General features: G+C 39.7%; 1 protein-coding gene across 3 annotated transcripts in view; it reads right to left on the bottom strand.

Annotated features, from left to right (window-relative positions):
* Positions 1-17,760, bottom strand: part of LOC310643888 (zinc metalloproteinase-disintegrin-like daborhagin-K) — a 129,108-nt gene that overhangs the window by 18,923 nt on the left and 92,425 nt on the right. The window contains exons 15-17 of one of the 3 annotated variants that reach the window (XM_083368552.1): positions 14,764-14,866; positions 12,372-12,504; positions 11,225-11,866 (exon numbers count right to left, since the gene is read on the bottom strand). The exons of 1 other annotated variant lie outside the window; for it this stretch is intronic. In XM_083368552.1, coding sequence (XP_083224678.1) covers positions 11,822-11,866; positions 12,372-12,504; positions 14,764-14,866 — 281 coding nt within the window. In that variant the 3' untranslated portion in view covers positions 11,225-11,821. Of the gene's footprint in view, positions 1-11,224; positions 11,867-12,371; positions 12,505-14,763; positions 14,867-17,760 lie in introns of those variants that run through there. One more of the 3 variants, XM_083368551.1, reaches the window with a different exon arrangement.

Here is a 17,760-nt window from a genome sequence, read left to right as displayed (position 1 = left end):
GTCCCATCCCCACTGCACTTTCAACCCAACAGTCCAGTTCCGTTTTGTTTGCAATGTCTGTCTGCGCCATGTCGGGTCGGTTACGGCTGGTCTGTTGCTGGCAAGGGCCGAGAGCTCTTGCTGGAAGCCTGGCAGTGTGAGGGCTTTGTGCAGGCATGGCTGTAAGCTGTTTGGTGGCTGCCTGAGCTGGCTCCAACTGTTCAACTGTGCGGGTGGATGGACGTTCCCTCTGCACCGCTGTGGACCCGCCGGTAGGAACTGGAGACTGGCAGGCATGTTGGGTCGGTATCCCCGGACAGGCTGGTGCTCCCCTGGAGATGCGAGGCATTGCCGGGGAGTGGTGAGCCAGCGGGGCTCAACAGAGCCTACGTTCCAAGGATGCCAAGATGCTACATCTGCAATCGTGTGGGACATGCCACCTGGGATTGTCCCCAACAGTTTCCAGCACCCGCCACGTACCAGCCCAGAGAAACAGATTCCAGAGGATGCAGAGGTAGAGGTGGTTGACAAGGTCGTGGTCGTGGTCCCAGGCGTGATTCTCAAGCTCCACTTGTCACATTGGCTTTAACCAACGATCCACAGCCTCAACCAGAGTATGACAGATGACTTCTTTGGACAGTGGAGCAGCATTACATGTTACCTACAGAAAAGAGCTTTACACAGAGATGCACGAGCCCGAACCTGAACTTCGTGAACTGTACTGTTTTTCAAATCATCCTGTTCAGGTCATGGGAAAAGGAACTGTTTATATTGAAGAGCTCGGTGCATTCATTCCTGATGTTTACTACATACCATCAGCTAATAAATAATTTGCTTAGTCAGAGTCACTTGTCTAGGGTATCAAAATTCCAGGTACATCACCTTGAAAAGGCAAGTTATGCAGTTAAAGATGGAGATATTGTTGCTGAAAACATGTTGATTGGTGGTGTTTATTACTTAAAACCAAAGTCTAAGCCGCAAGAGCAGGCAAGTATACAAGCTCCAAGAAGGGAGAGCACAGGCCCAGTGAGAGATGTCCCAGAGAGAGATCCTGTTGCTCCTCCAAAGGCTCCTAAAGCTAACAGGAAAACAAATAAGACACAGGTTGCTCACAGCAAGCCTGGGGTTCCTCATAAACACGCTAATGTTGAGAATTCACTAACAGGTAAACCTTTGCATTCCAGGTGTATCCATAAGTGGCATAGAAGATTGTGTCATGCCAATTTCCATGTTCTGAAAAAGATGCTAGAGTTCGCAAGAGGTTTGGATCTAAAGGGGTGTAAGGTGTTCTTGGATTGTGCTGTCTGCAAGAAAGAAAAGTCCAAAGCAGCAGCAATTCCAAAATGTGCTACATGCCTGTCAACACGCATTTTTGATTTGGTACACACTGACATAGTGGGTCCTTTTGCACCAACACTTGGTGGTAAAAGATATTTCTTGACAATTGTTGATAATTACTCTAGATAAGGATATGTATTTTCTATGAGAGAAAAATCTGAGACCTTTCAGATCTTTAAAGACTTTGCCAATCTTGTCTATACCCAACCCAATCTATTCCAGCAAGCCGGCCTGGCCTGATAGATTTGGGGTTTTATTTGTTTTATTATTACTTTATTGTATACTTACTTTGCTCTGTACACCACCCAGAGTCCTCCGGGAGAAGGGCGGTATATAAAACAAATAAATAAATAAATAAATAAATAAACACGAAGTCAGCATCGCCAGAATTCAGAGTGATCGTGGTGCTGAATTCATGTCTCAGTATTTTCAGGACTGGATGCGTAGGAATGGCATACTACACCAGACCTCAGCTCCTTACACTCTGGCTGAAAATGGAGTGGCAGAACGCAGAAATGGGGTTCTGCAAACCATGATGCATTGCCTACTTGAAGATGCTAACCTCAGTCTCCCATTCTGGGGTGAGGCTATTAAATATGCTAACCATATCATCAACCGTACTTGGAGTAGTGTAATCAATCAGACCCCTTATTTCATGTTATATGGACACAAGCCTGACCTCTCACATCTCCATATTTTTGGCTCATATGCTATGGTGAATATTCCTTTAGCCCAAAGAAAGAAAGGGGGTCCTGCAGCAAAAAGAATGAGATTTATGGGTATTGATGATAATTCAAAATGGAGCAAATACATTGACTCTCATCACGTCATAGTGATTTCACAATCTGCTACTTTTGAGGAAGATGCTGACTGGTCCAGGATTACTATAGAATATGCCTCGGATTTCCTTCTTTGATATTCACCATGGATCAGAGCCACGTTCCATCCTCCTCTGATCAGGAGTTTGATTCTCCTGTGACATGACCTTTCATAAACAATTTAGATAAGGAGATAAAAGGGGGACTCATCAAATTTACAGACAACACCAAGCTCATGGGAATAGCTATCATTCCAGAAGGTAGGCTTAAGATCCAGAAGGTTCTCAACAGACATTTGAGCCTATCTAACAGAATTAAATTAGTGGTAAAAAAGTACAAGTTTTACATTTAGGCGAGGTCCAACTAATCTTATTTGGCCTGACCATTGGCAAACACCCTGGTTTTGACCTGCCTGGTTTTGTCTGGTTGAAATTGAACAGAATTAGTTGTGCTACTGGAAAACATGTCTCTGCCCTGGGTTAGTGGGGATGGGGATTCCCCTTGTTGCAATTGTGGTGCTGATATGCAAACATATTGTGCAAGATTGCCCCTGACCTGTGTTCTATGGATATGCATGAAGCATATGTGGCAGCCCCTCCTAAATACTGGAATATTGTTACCATGTCAATCCTAGCCGCCCTTTTCTTTAGATTAGTCACATCCAATTCCTGCAACCATTCTTTATATGTTTTAGTAACAAACCTTACAAAAATCTTACCCAAATAAAATCATGGGGAGCATGGCAATAAACAATTCCTGAGAAGATTTCTTTGATTTGATTTGCTTCACTTTGATTCCCTTTTTCTTTTTTCTTTCCTTTCATAAACATGTACCAGTAACAAACTATAGTCCTTGACTTGCCACCTCAATAATGAGCAGAATTTCCATTGCTAAGCAAAGCATTTGTTAAGTGACTCATAGTGTAGTTAGTACAAAAATGTATCTTTCTGTTATTTTTCCATGTTAAAAGATGAGATTTAAATAGAAGATTAGATTCAAAGGAAGTAGAAGGGATAAGAATCTTTCTTCAGATTGTGTACCTTTTTGTAGGCAACAGGTTTTGTTCCTATTGATTGGCTTTTAACACATGCTGAGAAAGTATATTGTTTATCTGGAGCTTGAAACAAAAGAATTGAGGTAGTCCTCAGGTTATTACAAAAAATGAGCCTGGCAGTTAAGGTTGTATGTCTTGACTGTTGTGAAATGGGTGTCGTGTGACTGACCCAATTTTGCCACTTTTTTTTGTAGTAATCATTAAGCAAACGTGGTGGTCATGAAGTGGATGCCGCAGTGCTTAACCAAAGACTGCAGTTTTTAAGGGACCCCCATTGTTTGCTTTGGGCTGTTTTTTACCAGAAATGGTAAACCATCATAAATCACATTCACACGATTGTGGGGCACTGCAAATGGCCCCAAATGCAGTCTGATTGCCAAAGGCCCAAAATATATTCACACAATGTCAGATTTTCAAAACTGGGTCCTAGGTCCATAGTAACTTTGAATGGTTGCTAGTTGGCCAGTTGCAACTCAAAGACAAATTGTACCATCTCAACATTCTTGCCATCTTCTGTCATATACAAAGCTCCTTGCATACAAAAAACTCATTCTACAACATTTCTGGAATGCACTGTGCCAAAACAGCATCAGTGGAGGAACGACCTGGAGATGTCAAATTCATGAATAAATATGGATGAAAAAGAAGACTCTTATTTGTAAGGAAGTTGTGCCTGTATATAAGTTTTCATTGATTACAAATATGTATCAGGTATCCTTTCTACTAACCTGAACAACTGCTGCAGAAAACGTAGAACTACACATGGTGCGGAAGAAACCCAGTCCTACAGTTTTTTATTTTTTATTTTTTATTTTAATCCCATTTATATCCCGCTCTTCTCCGAAGACTCAGGGCGGCTTACAATCTAAAGCACAATGTGCTTAGCAATAGCCTTCATTCTATGTATATGCCTGCTTATGAGGGCTTATTAGTTGATCCACTGAGGTTGATATTCCCATAAGAAAGAAGGGAGGGGGATATGCTTTATAGAAGACAGAAGCACACTTGTAGCCTTGGAGTATACATAACCCTGTATGGATTTTTGCAGACTGACTCTCTTTTTCTTCCCATTCCCAAACAAAACAAAAACAAAAGATCTCAACTGATCATGTGAGAAACGTGGTGATATCATCACGCTATGTAACCAATCAGACCTTGCCTGCAATGATATCATAATATGTAACAAAGACAAAGTAAGGGGAGGCAGTCAGACATTTTGATCCACTGAACTCAGTCTAAAAATGGTCAAAGACTAATACCTTTCTTTTGATGTATTTTTTAAAAAATTACTCAACTAATGTTTCCGGGCAGAAGGAATGAAGAACAACATGCTTAATTGTGCAAGGTAGTTTTTTTTTGTCATTTCTGTTTTCCGATAGACAGGAATCTTACCAGACAAAAGCACACTCTGCATGAACATTTGATTTATCTTGTGAAAGTTTTAGGGAGGATACCTTTTGGATACCACCCTCCTGCATTCCAGTGTTTGATTTCAGCACTAGGCTACCTACATTGGTCAAGAAGTACACTTTTGCTAAGATTGAATGTGCGAGGGTGTATTATTTGCTTCTTTCCCTAGGAAAATGTGTTCCTGTTTTTCACTATATAGAACTAAAAGGCCACCTTGTGGGTGAGCAGCAGACTTCATAATCATTTTTGGGGTCTGCATTTGAAGAAGGAGAAAAAGCTTTCCCATCCATTGCCTTCTTTCAGTCATCCTAAAAACAAGTTATCTAATGGGTTTTCTTGAAATGAGAACTTGATTCTTTTTTAGAACAATCAAAGAATGAAGACATTACAAAATCCAGAATTCCAGGATTGAGGTCATTCCTCATAGCTGCTACTCAGTTGAATTGCCTGACACCCCCCTGCCAATTAATTTTGTAGCCATATATTTTACTTCTGAAAGTAAATCATCTCTTTTCCAAGGTGATTCAGATGAATTCTGCTTAAGTTCATTTTGTCTGATATCTGTTTTCCTATTGTGGAAAGAAAAATCATCAGGGTCAAGTCCAGGCTGGGAATAAACAAAACAGAGACAGCTTAGGAAAGAAGGTTCTGTTTGTTGAGTTGCCAGAAACTTCAATGACACAGCATGTTTCTGGGGTGGCTGACAAAATGAAGCTGGGAATGGTGGGGGTTTTTTTCCCATTCTTTCTTGGGCTTTTGTTTTTGGAGTTGTTCCTGTGGCATTGTATTTGAGGCTCTTCCTGCAATTAACTTTGACCTGAGGTTCAGTGTGCCCTTTTGGAATTCTAGAGGTCATGTTCCTTGGGGTCTTTGTTTTTCTAATCGCATCACTTCAAACTTTCTCTGGAGCTATGGTTGAAGGCAATTTGCTTATGAATAGGTGGCCCAGTCTTTCTGAATAGGATTATCAAACCTGCATTTCTACAGAGCTGGCCTGCTGAGCTTCTGCTTGAGGGAGAGGGAGAAGTTTCTGCCTTATTAATATTTCCCAAAATATTTCCTTCTCTGGGAGGGGATACTGACATCCTATGTCTGCCCGTTGTGCCATATAAGTGTGAGTGACACACTTTTACTGGCACAAGATGAAGAATGGACGTGATCAGGGAGACCTTGGGGATTCCAGGCTGTGGGGGGGGGGAAGCTTTTAAACTGTTAATGCAAAACAAAACAAGTTCTTCATCTTGGACCACGATCCCCTGCTTATTTGAGTTATCATCACCCCAATTACCTTGGCCTGTCTCCTTAGTGTCCCTAGTAAGGTCAGCAAGGACACTGTATCTGTTATGCAGGGACACAGAGAATGTTTTGTGTTTATGGTTCACAGCTCTCACGCTGCCAGATCCCAGGGTGGTCCATACTGCCCTTCTCCTGCAAGATCTTTGTGGTAGAGGGGGCCGATAGTGCGGCAGCACAATAGAACAGAAGGGCTAAACTGGACACCTAATTTCTGCCTGAAGAGCACAGATTACAGAATCTAGATAAGTAATCTGTCCTTGTAGACTAATGATTTGTTTACAGATAGGACAGTATCCAAGTTTGAAAAGAGTACTTCAAAAGAAGGCTGCAAAACAAGTGTTGCACTGAACTAACCAGACATTCTGAATTAAAATGAAATCACAATTTCAGACGCACTTGCCCTGAGTACTACAACTACTACTGTTTTAGATTTTTAGTTATGATTCTTGTGCCTTTCTCGTCTGCACTCCCTCTTATAACTCACAGCTTGCAGCTTGCAGATCTGTCCTATCTCCCCCCCTCCCCCTCTCCCTCCTCCCTCCCCTGCCCCCCCCTCTACTTCCCCTCCTCCCCCCTCCCCCCCCACTTCCCAGAGCAAAATACAAGGTATATATCTAAAAAGCAATCATAAACAATCATATACTAACAATTATAAACTCTAAAATCCATCACTCTCTAGCTTATATAGAGTAAGCCAATCCTTAACAATACTAAATATGTATAAAGAACTAAAATAAAAAAAAACTAGCATCATTCCCATCTATGTTCTTCCACAATTCACTATTACCTAGACATATTCTCACTTACACACCACAAGCACCTATCCCTATTAACCTCTCTAGCCAAAATAGGCTATAATAGATAATTCTTACACAAATTAACCCGCATTAACCCACAAAACTTTCTTCCTCTCCCTCTGTAGTTAATTGTCCATTAATTCCAAATTGAAAATTCTGTTACCATACATAACGTCCCAAAACTCTTAAAAACCCAACTACCACTTGACTATAAGTATATTGTGGAAGTTCCATAGATTTCTACTGGTCTTATTTTTTAGTCTTTTTTGAGCGTTTTAAGGCAGCACGCGTCACCCTCTGTTCTCTAAGATCATCCAAAAGAGTTGCAGCTTGATCTCCTCCTGTACCCTTCTCGTCCATCTGTCCATCTTCATCCTCTTGACATTCTCCTTCTCCAGATCCCTCTACAGCTTCCAGAAGTGTTGATGGGGTTGCTTTTAAAACATTGTTGTAAAAATCATGCGCTTGCTTCACAGTACCCAAACAGTACCTTTTGCCATCATGCATGAAGCTCAACCCAGCTGGGATCTCCCATCTGAACCTTATATCTCTTTGCTTGAGCTCTTGCACAAGAAATATAAAGTCCTTCCTTCTCTTTAAAATCTTTGGAGGAATTTCTTTTAGAACCAAAACTTCTTGACCAGCAATCACAACTTTAGTATCATAGGCAGCTTGTATAACTTCATCTCTAATTTCCCTTTTTACAAAATAAACCACCACATCTCTAGGCAACTTTCTCTGCTTAGCAATCCACGAATTCACACGAAACACTTTGTCCATGCCTTGTTTTATTTCAGATGCTGGATGGTTCAATACCCCCTCAAGAGCCTCAGAAACCAGCTGCTTTAAATCTTCCTTAATATTCTCTTTTAGGCCTCTAATTCTAACAGCAAACTGCATCTGGTAAAATTGAGCCAAACTCTGTTCGCTATCCATTTTGTCTTTTAAATCTTCAATTTCCAATACTTTTGCTTCTAATATAGCATTCTTTTGAGTCAAATCTCCCACTTGATCATCCAGCACCTCCACACATTTAGCTACTTTATGCACTGAGGACAAAATGTCTACCTTCATCTCTCTAAGTTTCTGTTCCATCCTTTCTTCCATTCTCTGCTCCAATTTCTCCAATTTCTCCTCCATCTGTGCAAATTTAACACCCATTGACTCCAAAATTAACTGGGTATGTTTTTCAAGATCCTTCGATGTCAATACATCAGGAGAATGCAACGCCTGCAGTAATGATTGTTGTTGCACCGGAGAATTTCCAGCACTCCGAAAAGTTCTAGGGGGAGGTTTAGCCGCCATCTTTTACTTACAATTGTGACGCACTTTCACTTTAAGTTTTAAGCAAAGTCCATCAAGCTTGAGAGTAAAACAAAATAATCCTCTTCATCTCTTTATCTTTCCTTCTTGTACTGCTCTGCCTGCTCTTTTCCTTTCATAGTCTCTCCTTCAAGCAGGGATGGTCGCAGACGCCTGGCTCTGCTCCATGAAATCCGGAGCAGAGACGCTGGCCAGCTGGGAGCAGCCCAGGCTACGGGGGAGTTCAATCCTTCAGCCGCCCAAGCTCCAAGCTCAGGCGGCCCCGGAGAACTCTACCCCTACCTGGGGGCTCACCCCCTCCTCTTCTCCCGAGGAGGGGGCTTCAATTTCACCCGAACAGCTGATCGGCGCTGTTTCGGGCGAAAAAACAACAGCTGAGCCGCGGGCAGCCCGGGAGGGCTGTCTCCGTCGCCGCGGAGCCACCGGAAGTGCCAGACCCCCATCTTTCTTTGTGTATGTCAATGCTGCAAACATTGACATGTTTTTGCACTGACAAGAGGCAGCTTTTTACTTTAAACTGTCTCGGTTTGAATCACTGAGGGTGGGGAATGTTAATAGCTATTTTGATAAGATAAGAAATAGTGTGCTACAGAAAGGAAGTGAAGCTTCATGTGTTAAACTATTTGGTGAATGTGATTCATGACGTGTAATTAAGGGAGGCAATTCTGTATGATATGATGGGTAAAGGGGAGGAGAATTCAATTCTGGCATCCATCCATGAGTGCCGCTTCACATTATTAAGACTTTTTAGATAAAACAATGCCTGAATGTTGTTTGAACTGTTTCATTAATCAGAACCATGACATCATACTTAGTGTTCCCCTCCTCTCCATCTGTCAATAATATTATTACTACTGTTATTTTTTTTGCTTTCTTCTTTTAATATGTACTAGTTTAAATGCTTTTGTCCAGAATAAATAAAATAAATAATAATATAATAAAATTAAATAATAAAATAAAATAAAATAAAATAAAATAATAAAATGATGAACACTCCAGAATCTAAGGTATATTATCAAATACATTCATGGTTGCTAAAAGCATTTGGTTGCTAAATGTTGCAGGTGTAGCTTTAACTGGCCAAGTGAGTTACTCTTGCTGACTGATCTGGTCAGATAGAGCACACACAGTCCAGGAGGTAAGCTATTCCATTGGAGTGCTTAAATGGGTTTTCACAGGTGCCTGTGAAATCTGAAACTGCAGGAAAATACAAATATATATTTCTGAATTGAGTACTTCCATATGAGGGGAACCAGGGCTCAAGTCGGCAATTTTTCCTGGCTCAATTTGAGGAGCATTTCCCACTGCAGAATAGGAGTAGAAGTGGAGGGATGAGAATCTGGAAAACCAACTCCTCTAGTCTCTGAAAGGAAAAATCTCCCACTGTTTCCTTTACAGAAGCTTGGGAGGATCCCTGGTAAGTCTCTTGCTCCACCTGCTATGCAGCTGTGGGGCCAGGTTGTCTCTTGTGTGACTGTTCCATCTCTTTGCAAGTCTCCCAAGGTCTTTCCCCCCCAAAAATACTGTTTCTGATACAAAGGATACTAGACAGAGGTGGGATAAAGCAAGTTCGCACCAGTTCGGCAGAACCGGTAGCTAATTTTTTGTTGCCCAGGCCCAGAATGGACTTCAAGAAGTGGCATCCACACAGAGAACCAGTTGTTCACATATTTGAATCCTGCCACTGATACTAGAACCTGGAAATGCCACTCCTTTCTATTTTCTTGGAGCTTATCCTGCCTGTCATCAGAACAATGTGTGTAAAAGAACATCTGACAACGGAAACCCAAAGTTTACTATCTTTACATTGGCAAAATCCACATAACTGGTGAGATGCATTTAGCTGCATTGCCCCCCAAATCCTCTGGCCAAATATGAGATGAAGAACAATGTTAGCAATGCATTAAAGAATTGTAAATGTTTCCCCTTCCAGTTGTGTCTGACTCTAGGGGGCGCTGTGCAATTCTGATTGATAGCTGAAGAGTTTCTGGGGTCATGTGGAGATAGAAAACAAATAACTAGAATGTGTTTAAGGGTGCAGTTGAGACTCATGCACAGTAGATGTCAGGGTTGCTGTACATATAAAGATCTTTTTAAAACAAAAAACAAAAAACCCCCACAAATCTATGTTTTAAAAATCTAAATGTTTAAAACTGATGTCTTTTAATATCATCTGAGTTTTTCGCTAGGATGCAAACATTACCAAAACAAATAGTCAGCCTCTTGAAAGAGCACAAAAGATAGGAATCTGCAATCAGGGAATTTCCACCTTTTTGAATCCAGAGAATCTTTACCAGCAGTCAGCATTTAGAACTGTCGCAGAATCAAAGGTCTGGAAGGGACCTTGGAGGTCTTCTAGTCCAACCCTCTAGCCAAGACGGGAGACCTTATACCATTGTGGACAAACAAATGCCTTGAAAAGCTCCAGTGATGGAGCAGTCACAGCTTCTGGGGTCAAGCCATCCCACCGATTAATGGTCCTTACTCTCTGTGGAGATTCTCAATCATTCAGGTCATGGCTGGCACAAAGGTGCTGTTCAAAAGGCAACTGGACTTTCTTGGTTGTTGTTTTTTTCTGAATATTTAAGGTAGAAATATTAAGATTGAAGGGTTTTTTAGGTATTAGTGACATACCAAAAACAATTTGGGATGTTATCGCTTTATGTTATGACTGCTGCAAGGATTGTACTTGCTAAGCCCTGTGCTGACTGTGGAAGAATGGATCTTGAAATTGTCTGAACTAGCAGAGATGGCAAAACCAAATGCTTTGATCAGACAATGAACTAGAAGGTTTATAAGAGACTGGAAGCCATCGGTGGACTTTCTACCTGTTGAATACAATAATTGATGGATTCTCTCTTCTGGCATCTTTGTATAATATAGTAGTTTTGTGAAATAAGGATGGGAAAATTTATAACTATTTGTAGACCCGTTACATAGGAGAAGCAATAAAAATAAATAAATAATAAAACTTTATTTTTCCTTTTTCTTCATTGTTAGTGTTGGTGTCATTTTTCTGTTTCTCTGTTTTTATTTTATTTTATTCATGTTGACAAATGAAAATAATATTTTTTTTAAAAAAAAGAAAATGCTTTGCTTCTTATCCAAGAAGCCTCTTCAGTTCTTCACTTAGATGAGAAGTGAAAGATTTTCAAAGAAAAGAAACAAAAAGGTGCACCTTTGAAACTGTCTTATAATATGTGGATTTATTTATTGTTAGGGGCTCCTTCTGAGACAAAATATTATCTTTTGGATTTTCTGGATGACTGTGAATAAGTTCCTTTCATGCCAGTAGAGAATTCTCCTGATGGTTTACCTCAGTAATGTATGCAAGTTCTTGATGCGATTTACTCCAGCAAACCAAATTTGAAAAATGAGCCTTTACGAAATGCAGAATGAGAATAGTTTATTGATGGAAGCAGCTACATCTTGGAAAGCCAGTGTGAAATTGTGGGAGAGGAAACACTGACTTCAAATACACCAGCTCAAAAGGCAGAACTTGTTGCATTAAATGTGCTTTGTAATTGGCAAACGGTGAAAATGGCCATTTTTTTTTCTTGACAGCAAATAAGCCCTTGGTATTTTACATGCCCATGGAGCTTTGTGGCAGGAAAAAGGTTTGATTACAGCAAAAGGTAAACAGATTAAATATGGAGAAGAAATATTACAGAATTTAGATTCCATCTGGAAGCTAAGGGTGATTTACTAGTAGGATGCAGGCAGATGGGTTTCTTTGGACTTGAGGGAAGTGAAAACATCTGGAAGAAAGACCTCCAAAATCAAATCTGAGAGAAGCCACTGGTTGATTAGTAGGCTATATTCAGATCAACACATTGCCCGTTGCTGCAGACCTGAAAGTCAACGTAAGAAATTATTAATGGTGTAAGACAGCACTTTCCGAACTAACCGAAACTTCTTTCAGATTCTATATTGTATAAAAATCAAGGGGAAGCAATTTTGGGGGGATTGCTTCATTGTTAGGTCACAACCAGCTATGCCCTGATTTTCTCATTTCTCTCTTCCACCTGCCCTATGGAGATACCTACAAGTTCAGAGAAAGGACTGTCTCTTGACAGTGTATCCAGAAGATACTGCAACAGGCTCTGAGAAGGCCAGGCATTTTGTTCTTGGAAGAAAGAAACAGCCCTGGACATTCACCTCATTTGTGGTGGCTCTTGTTTGAAGGAAAAACAAAATAACAACAACCAAAAAGGCTAGATGGACACTTTTTCTTTTACTCAGATTCACCATAGTGTAGACCAACTTTCAGCAATGATCAACTGCAAAACTATTTTAATGATCACCCCCTGAAATCAGACTTTAGAGCCAACAGATTAGAGGTGAACATTTACTAACCTTTCCATCTCCACATTTCGTTCCATGATCAACCATTCCCTTATCTTCTTTATCGCGTCTATAGTAGGGATAGCAAGGAATCTGGGTTCCAAATGAATTATATGAGCAGTATAACCTGCCACATTTTTCATCTCTGCAAAAGAAACAGTCAATTCATACTAATTAATAAGAATATTTGCAAAAAAAATGTTTCTTCCTTCCTTCCCCCATCTCCCCCATCTCACTAATAGAATGACTTTTGGTTGACGTACAATATAATAAAAAAGTTAGAAAGTGCCACAAACAATTAAAATTAGAATAAAAGGTAAAAATTAAGAAACACGATGGGCAGCCTGGGGATAAGAATCTTCACCATTCCATCAGCCATCCCTATTGTAGCAGGCCTGTGTTGGGGCCCCAACCAAGTAGCAGAGCCATGTTTGAAGGTTGTTCCTGGGGACCAGCTCTCTGGGGGCAGACTTCACACCTGATAGGAAAATATTGTAGGGGGGTGGGTGGGCACAGCTGAATAGGCTTTTCTCCTGCACTTCACAAGCCAAAAGTCTTTCAATGACAGGATATGAAGTATACCTTTTTCACTAAAAGGACCAGAGCAGGTTATTCCCAACAGTTCTACCAGTTTCTTGGACTCATGTCATAAAGGGCTTTAAAGGTAATGACCAACTCCTTGAATTGACCCGAATACTCTTCAAGGGTAGCCCTATGCAGTAATCCAAGAGCACCTGACTATGGGAACAATCAGTTGATCTTGGGTTATCCTTTATGCATTTTTTATTAAAAAAATAGAGATGGAGAACCAGAGGTTTGTTCAGCCTGAATATGAACTGGGTTGCCTTTAACATGTAACTGAAAAATCTCACAAGGTGTTCCAAGGTTTGAAACAAAATAGAGAAACACAGTTCTTGTATCTCCAACTAGTTCACTGTGATTTCCCTGTTTTGGGGGTGAAGATAGTTTGAGTCATGATTCTCAATGTAAGAGCAAGGAATGCATCTATTATCCAGCTGGAAAATGCCTAAAGCAGAATTAGGAGATTTAGTTTTTCCAGATTCTTGCCTAAAGTTCCCCTAATCTCTGATCAGTGGATGACAGGAAGTTGAAATCTAAAGGTTGGAGCAGCTGCACTAAACATTGGACAGGGAAAGTGCCCCCCCCAAAAAAAAACCCAGCTTTATTCCATTTCATTTTTTTTAAAAAGGAAAAAGAAGTAATTAAGATTTAACTAAGGATGTATAAAATAAGAACTTCCCTTCCTTTAACAGGAAACAATAGCACAAGGGTCTCTGTGTTTGCATAAGTGCTAAAGTCAGAGTCCAGATTCACACACACCACTAAAACATGTGGTGCCAATTTAGCCATTGTTGTTTCTAAATCATGATTTATGACTAAATGCAATTCATAAACTCAGCCAACCAAGGTTTATTCAGTAATATGCAGGTTAAATAAGCTGGGTGATGTCAGCCCAATGAGAAAGGTGGATAATAGTGTAGTCCTTGACTTGATAACCACAACTATGTCCAGAATTTCCCTTGCCAATTTTACAACTTTTTTCCCATGGCAGTGAGGTGAACCACTACAATTGTTAAGTGAATAACATGGTTGTTAAGCAAATCCAACCTCTCCTATTAAATTTGCTTGCTGGAAGCTGGCTGGGAAGATGCAAAAATGGTGATCATATGACCTTGGGACCCTGCAACCCTCATAAATACAGGAACCCGAATTTTGATCACATGAGTACAGAATTAAAAGAGCCTTGGTGGAGCAGTGGGCTAACGCCTCCTTAAGTAACACCAGCTGCCTGCAATTAGTGCAGGTTCAAGTCCCACCAGGCTCAAGGTTGACTCAGCCTTCCATCCTTCCGAGGTAGGTAAAATGAGGACCCAGATTGTTGGGGGCAATAAGCTGACTTTGTAATAATGCCGCTTGGGGTGTGTGTGAAAGCCCTAATAAGCAGGCATATACATAGAATGAAGGCTACTGCTAAGCTTGTAAGCCGCCCTGAGTCTTCGGAGAAGGGCGGGATATAAATGGAATAAAAATAAAAATAAATAAATAAATAAATGCTGTGACAGATGGAAGTGGAAAAATCTGTTGTAAGTTACTTCTTTGAAGTCGCTAAACGAAAGGTTATAAGTCAAGGACTATCTTTCCTTTCCCACACAACCTTTTAAAAGGCACTTCTATCTTCACGGCACTCTTTTTTTACACCCCACTTTTGCTCCATCTTGTAACCCCAAATGGAAAACAAAGAAAATTAGCCATTCAGAAATTGGCTCATATTTCTATTGTTTTAGCTGGGCAACAGAGTCATATTCCCACAGATGTGGACCATAAAATATTTCTTATTATTCTTATATCATCATCATAGCAGGAAATAATTTAGATTGCTTACTGTGGTGCACATGGAATCTTTCTACCGTTTTCTTTTCTGCAGTAGGCATACTCAATGCCCAGACGATTATATTCAAAACATGAATCTTGAACCCCAGTTACATCTGCAAGAGGGAGTGAGGAACCAAGACAAATACTTGAATGTATAACATGCCAGCAGGATAAAGAATGGCTTAAGAAATTTCAGAGGAGTTCCAAATAATTTAGTTAATATTGACTTACTTATTTATTTAACTATTCCTCATTATGAAGCTTTCACTATCACATACAGTGTTACACTAAACTTGCTTATTCCATTTGATGGACACAAAGCTGAAGCCACTACAATGCAACTTGCAGGAGACTATGCGATAAATCAATGACTAGGGGAATCTGAATCAAAGATTTTTTCCTCTGTGTCCGGCATTTTTAAACTTCAGCTTTCTCATGGATACATTCCAGTGCTGGAATGCAGTGAAGAAATGGATTCCCAGAAGGGAGGGGGTGAAATCCTGAGGAGTAAGAGGCAACTCTGCCTGGAGATCATTTGTGAGAGAAAGAGGGTGAAGACATCTCCTCCCTAATAGTTTACAGAGTGTATTGTAGATGCAGATAGTAGAATCCTTAGTGTGGCTAGATTTTGTCTATTGAAATGACACAAGAAATAATTCAGCTTTTAATAACCATCGTGTGTCATTCTTGTTTTGAGGCCTGTCAATTCCTGGGCACAAGCCTCTTTGAATACAGTTGGGTTACTTGCAAAGGATTGAGCTATTACTATTCTTTGGAATGTTACCTCATTTCATGCTATTTACCTGATCAAAATAATGATTTTTTGTTTGAACTGAGAGTTTCCATTTTCAAAGCAATGGAAATAATACTGCAAGTGTCCATTTATTGTCCAAATCACATCCTCCATAAATCCAATTGATCGATTAATCATGCAAGTGGAGCAATGTTCTGATTTGTAATTCAGATTCCCAATCATCATCACATGCCACCTGACCCTTCATAAACAATTTACATAAGAGGATGGAAGGGGAACGCATCAAATTTGCAGAGAATACCATACTGGCAAGAATAGCCATCACTCCACACGATAGGCTTACAATCCAGAAGGATCTTTTGAACATTGAGTTCAATCTAACAAAATTAAATTCAGTAGCGAAAAAGTAAAAAAAAATAATCTACATTTTTGAAAGAACAACCATATGCACAGGTACAGAAGAGGTTATACCTGGTTCAGTTATAATAATTGTGAGAGGGATCTTGAAGCCCTAGTGGTCAATCACTTAAATATGAGCCAGCAGTGTGTTGCAACTGCAAAATAACCCACACAGTCCTAGGTTACACTTTTGCAATAGTGACAAATTGTTTTAGGCTACACTAACAGAGGGATAAAATCAAGATCACATGAACTGTTAGTACCACTTGGTTTAAGTTTATACAACTACAAGCTAGATGGAAAGAAGATCAGAAAATTGGTATAACAAAAGTTGATAAAAATCTGATAAAGCAAATTAGAGATCAAAGTCAATTGCATATAAAAAGGCTATATAATGCACTAATAGAGATTGATTCAGAATCGGAGTTAGTTAAAGATTGTATGACAAAATGGGCTCAGAATATTCAACAGCCAATAATGATGGTTACTTTGGAAAAAAATTGGGTTAGAAATGTAAAATTTACACAAGTGCAAAACTTAAGAGAGAATTTTTATAAGATGTTTTATAGATGGCATTTAGACCCTAAAAAGTTAGCATGTATGTATCCAAACCAACCACCTAAGTGTTGGAGATGTAATAATGAAGAGGCTACTTATTATCATATATGGTGGACATGTAAAAATGTTAAAGCCTTTTGGATAAAAATATGGTGGGTTCTTCAGAAAGTTTTTAAGAAAAAGAAGATTTACTCCGCAGTTATTTTTATTGGGGATTATTTCAGATAGTACCGTTATAGAAACCAAATTAATGTTACATTTAATAACAGCAGCCAGACTTTTGGTGGCGCAACACTGGAAGAAAGAAGATTTACCTACAATAGAATAATGGATACTTAAAGTAATGAATGTGGCTGAAATGGCAAAAATTTCAGCATATTTGAAAGAACAATCACAAGAAAAATATATTTTGGAATGGAGAAGATGGATTGATTATATTCAAAACAAATATGGGACTAAAAAGTTTCAAATAGCTTATGAATAATTCTTAACAATTATAGATGTGTTATTATAACTATTTGAGTTTTTTTATAAGGGAGTTAAAGAGTGGAAGGTTTGTTAACATTTTAATAGATATTTAGCATATGTTTGCATAAGATTGTTATATATAACACCCCGTATTCTGCTTTGTGAAGTCTTGGGGGGGCAGGGAAGGGGGGAGGGTTGAAGGGGAGGGGGGCTTTTATTATTAAATTTTGTAAAACTTTTCAATTAAAAAAAAATAGTAAGTGTGAGAGGGATCTTGGAGCCCTAGTGGACAATCACTTAAATATGAGCCAGCAGTGTGTTGCAACTGCAAAATAACCCACACAGTCCTAGGCTACACTTTTGCAATAGTGACAAATTGTTTTAGGCTACACTAACAGAGGGATAAAAATCAAGATCACATGAACTGTTAGTACTGCTTTAAAAATCTTTGAAATATTGTGTACAGTTTTGTTTGCCACAGTATGAAAATGAATGCAGAGAAGAGCAGCAAATATGATTAGGGGACTGGAGGCTAAAACATATGAAGAAGAGTTGCACAAATTGAGTATGTCTAGTTCAATTAAAAGAAAGACTCTGGGTGACATGATATCAGTGTTCCCATATCTAAGGTGCTGCCACAAAAAAGAGGATGCCAACTGATTCTCCAAAGCACCTGAAGGGAGAGCATTACCAATGGATGGAAACTAATCAAGGAGAGAACCAACCTAGAAACAGGGAGAAATTTCCTGAGAGAACAGTTAATCAATGGAATGGCTTGCCTTCAGAGGTTGGGGTGCTCCAACATTGGAGGTTTTCAAGAAGAGATTG

Source organism: Vipera ursinii (genome assembly GCF_947247035.1).
Source record: "Vipera ursinii genome assembly, chromosome: 8".
Lineage (NCBI taxonomy): Eukaryota > Metazoa > Chordata > Lepidosauria > Squamata > Viperidae > Vipera > Vipera ursinii.
This window is presented reverse-complemented; position numbering and strand designations above follow the sequence as displayed.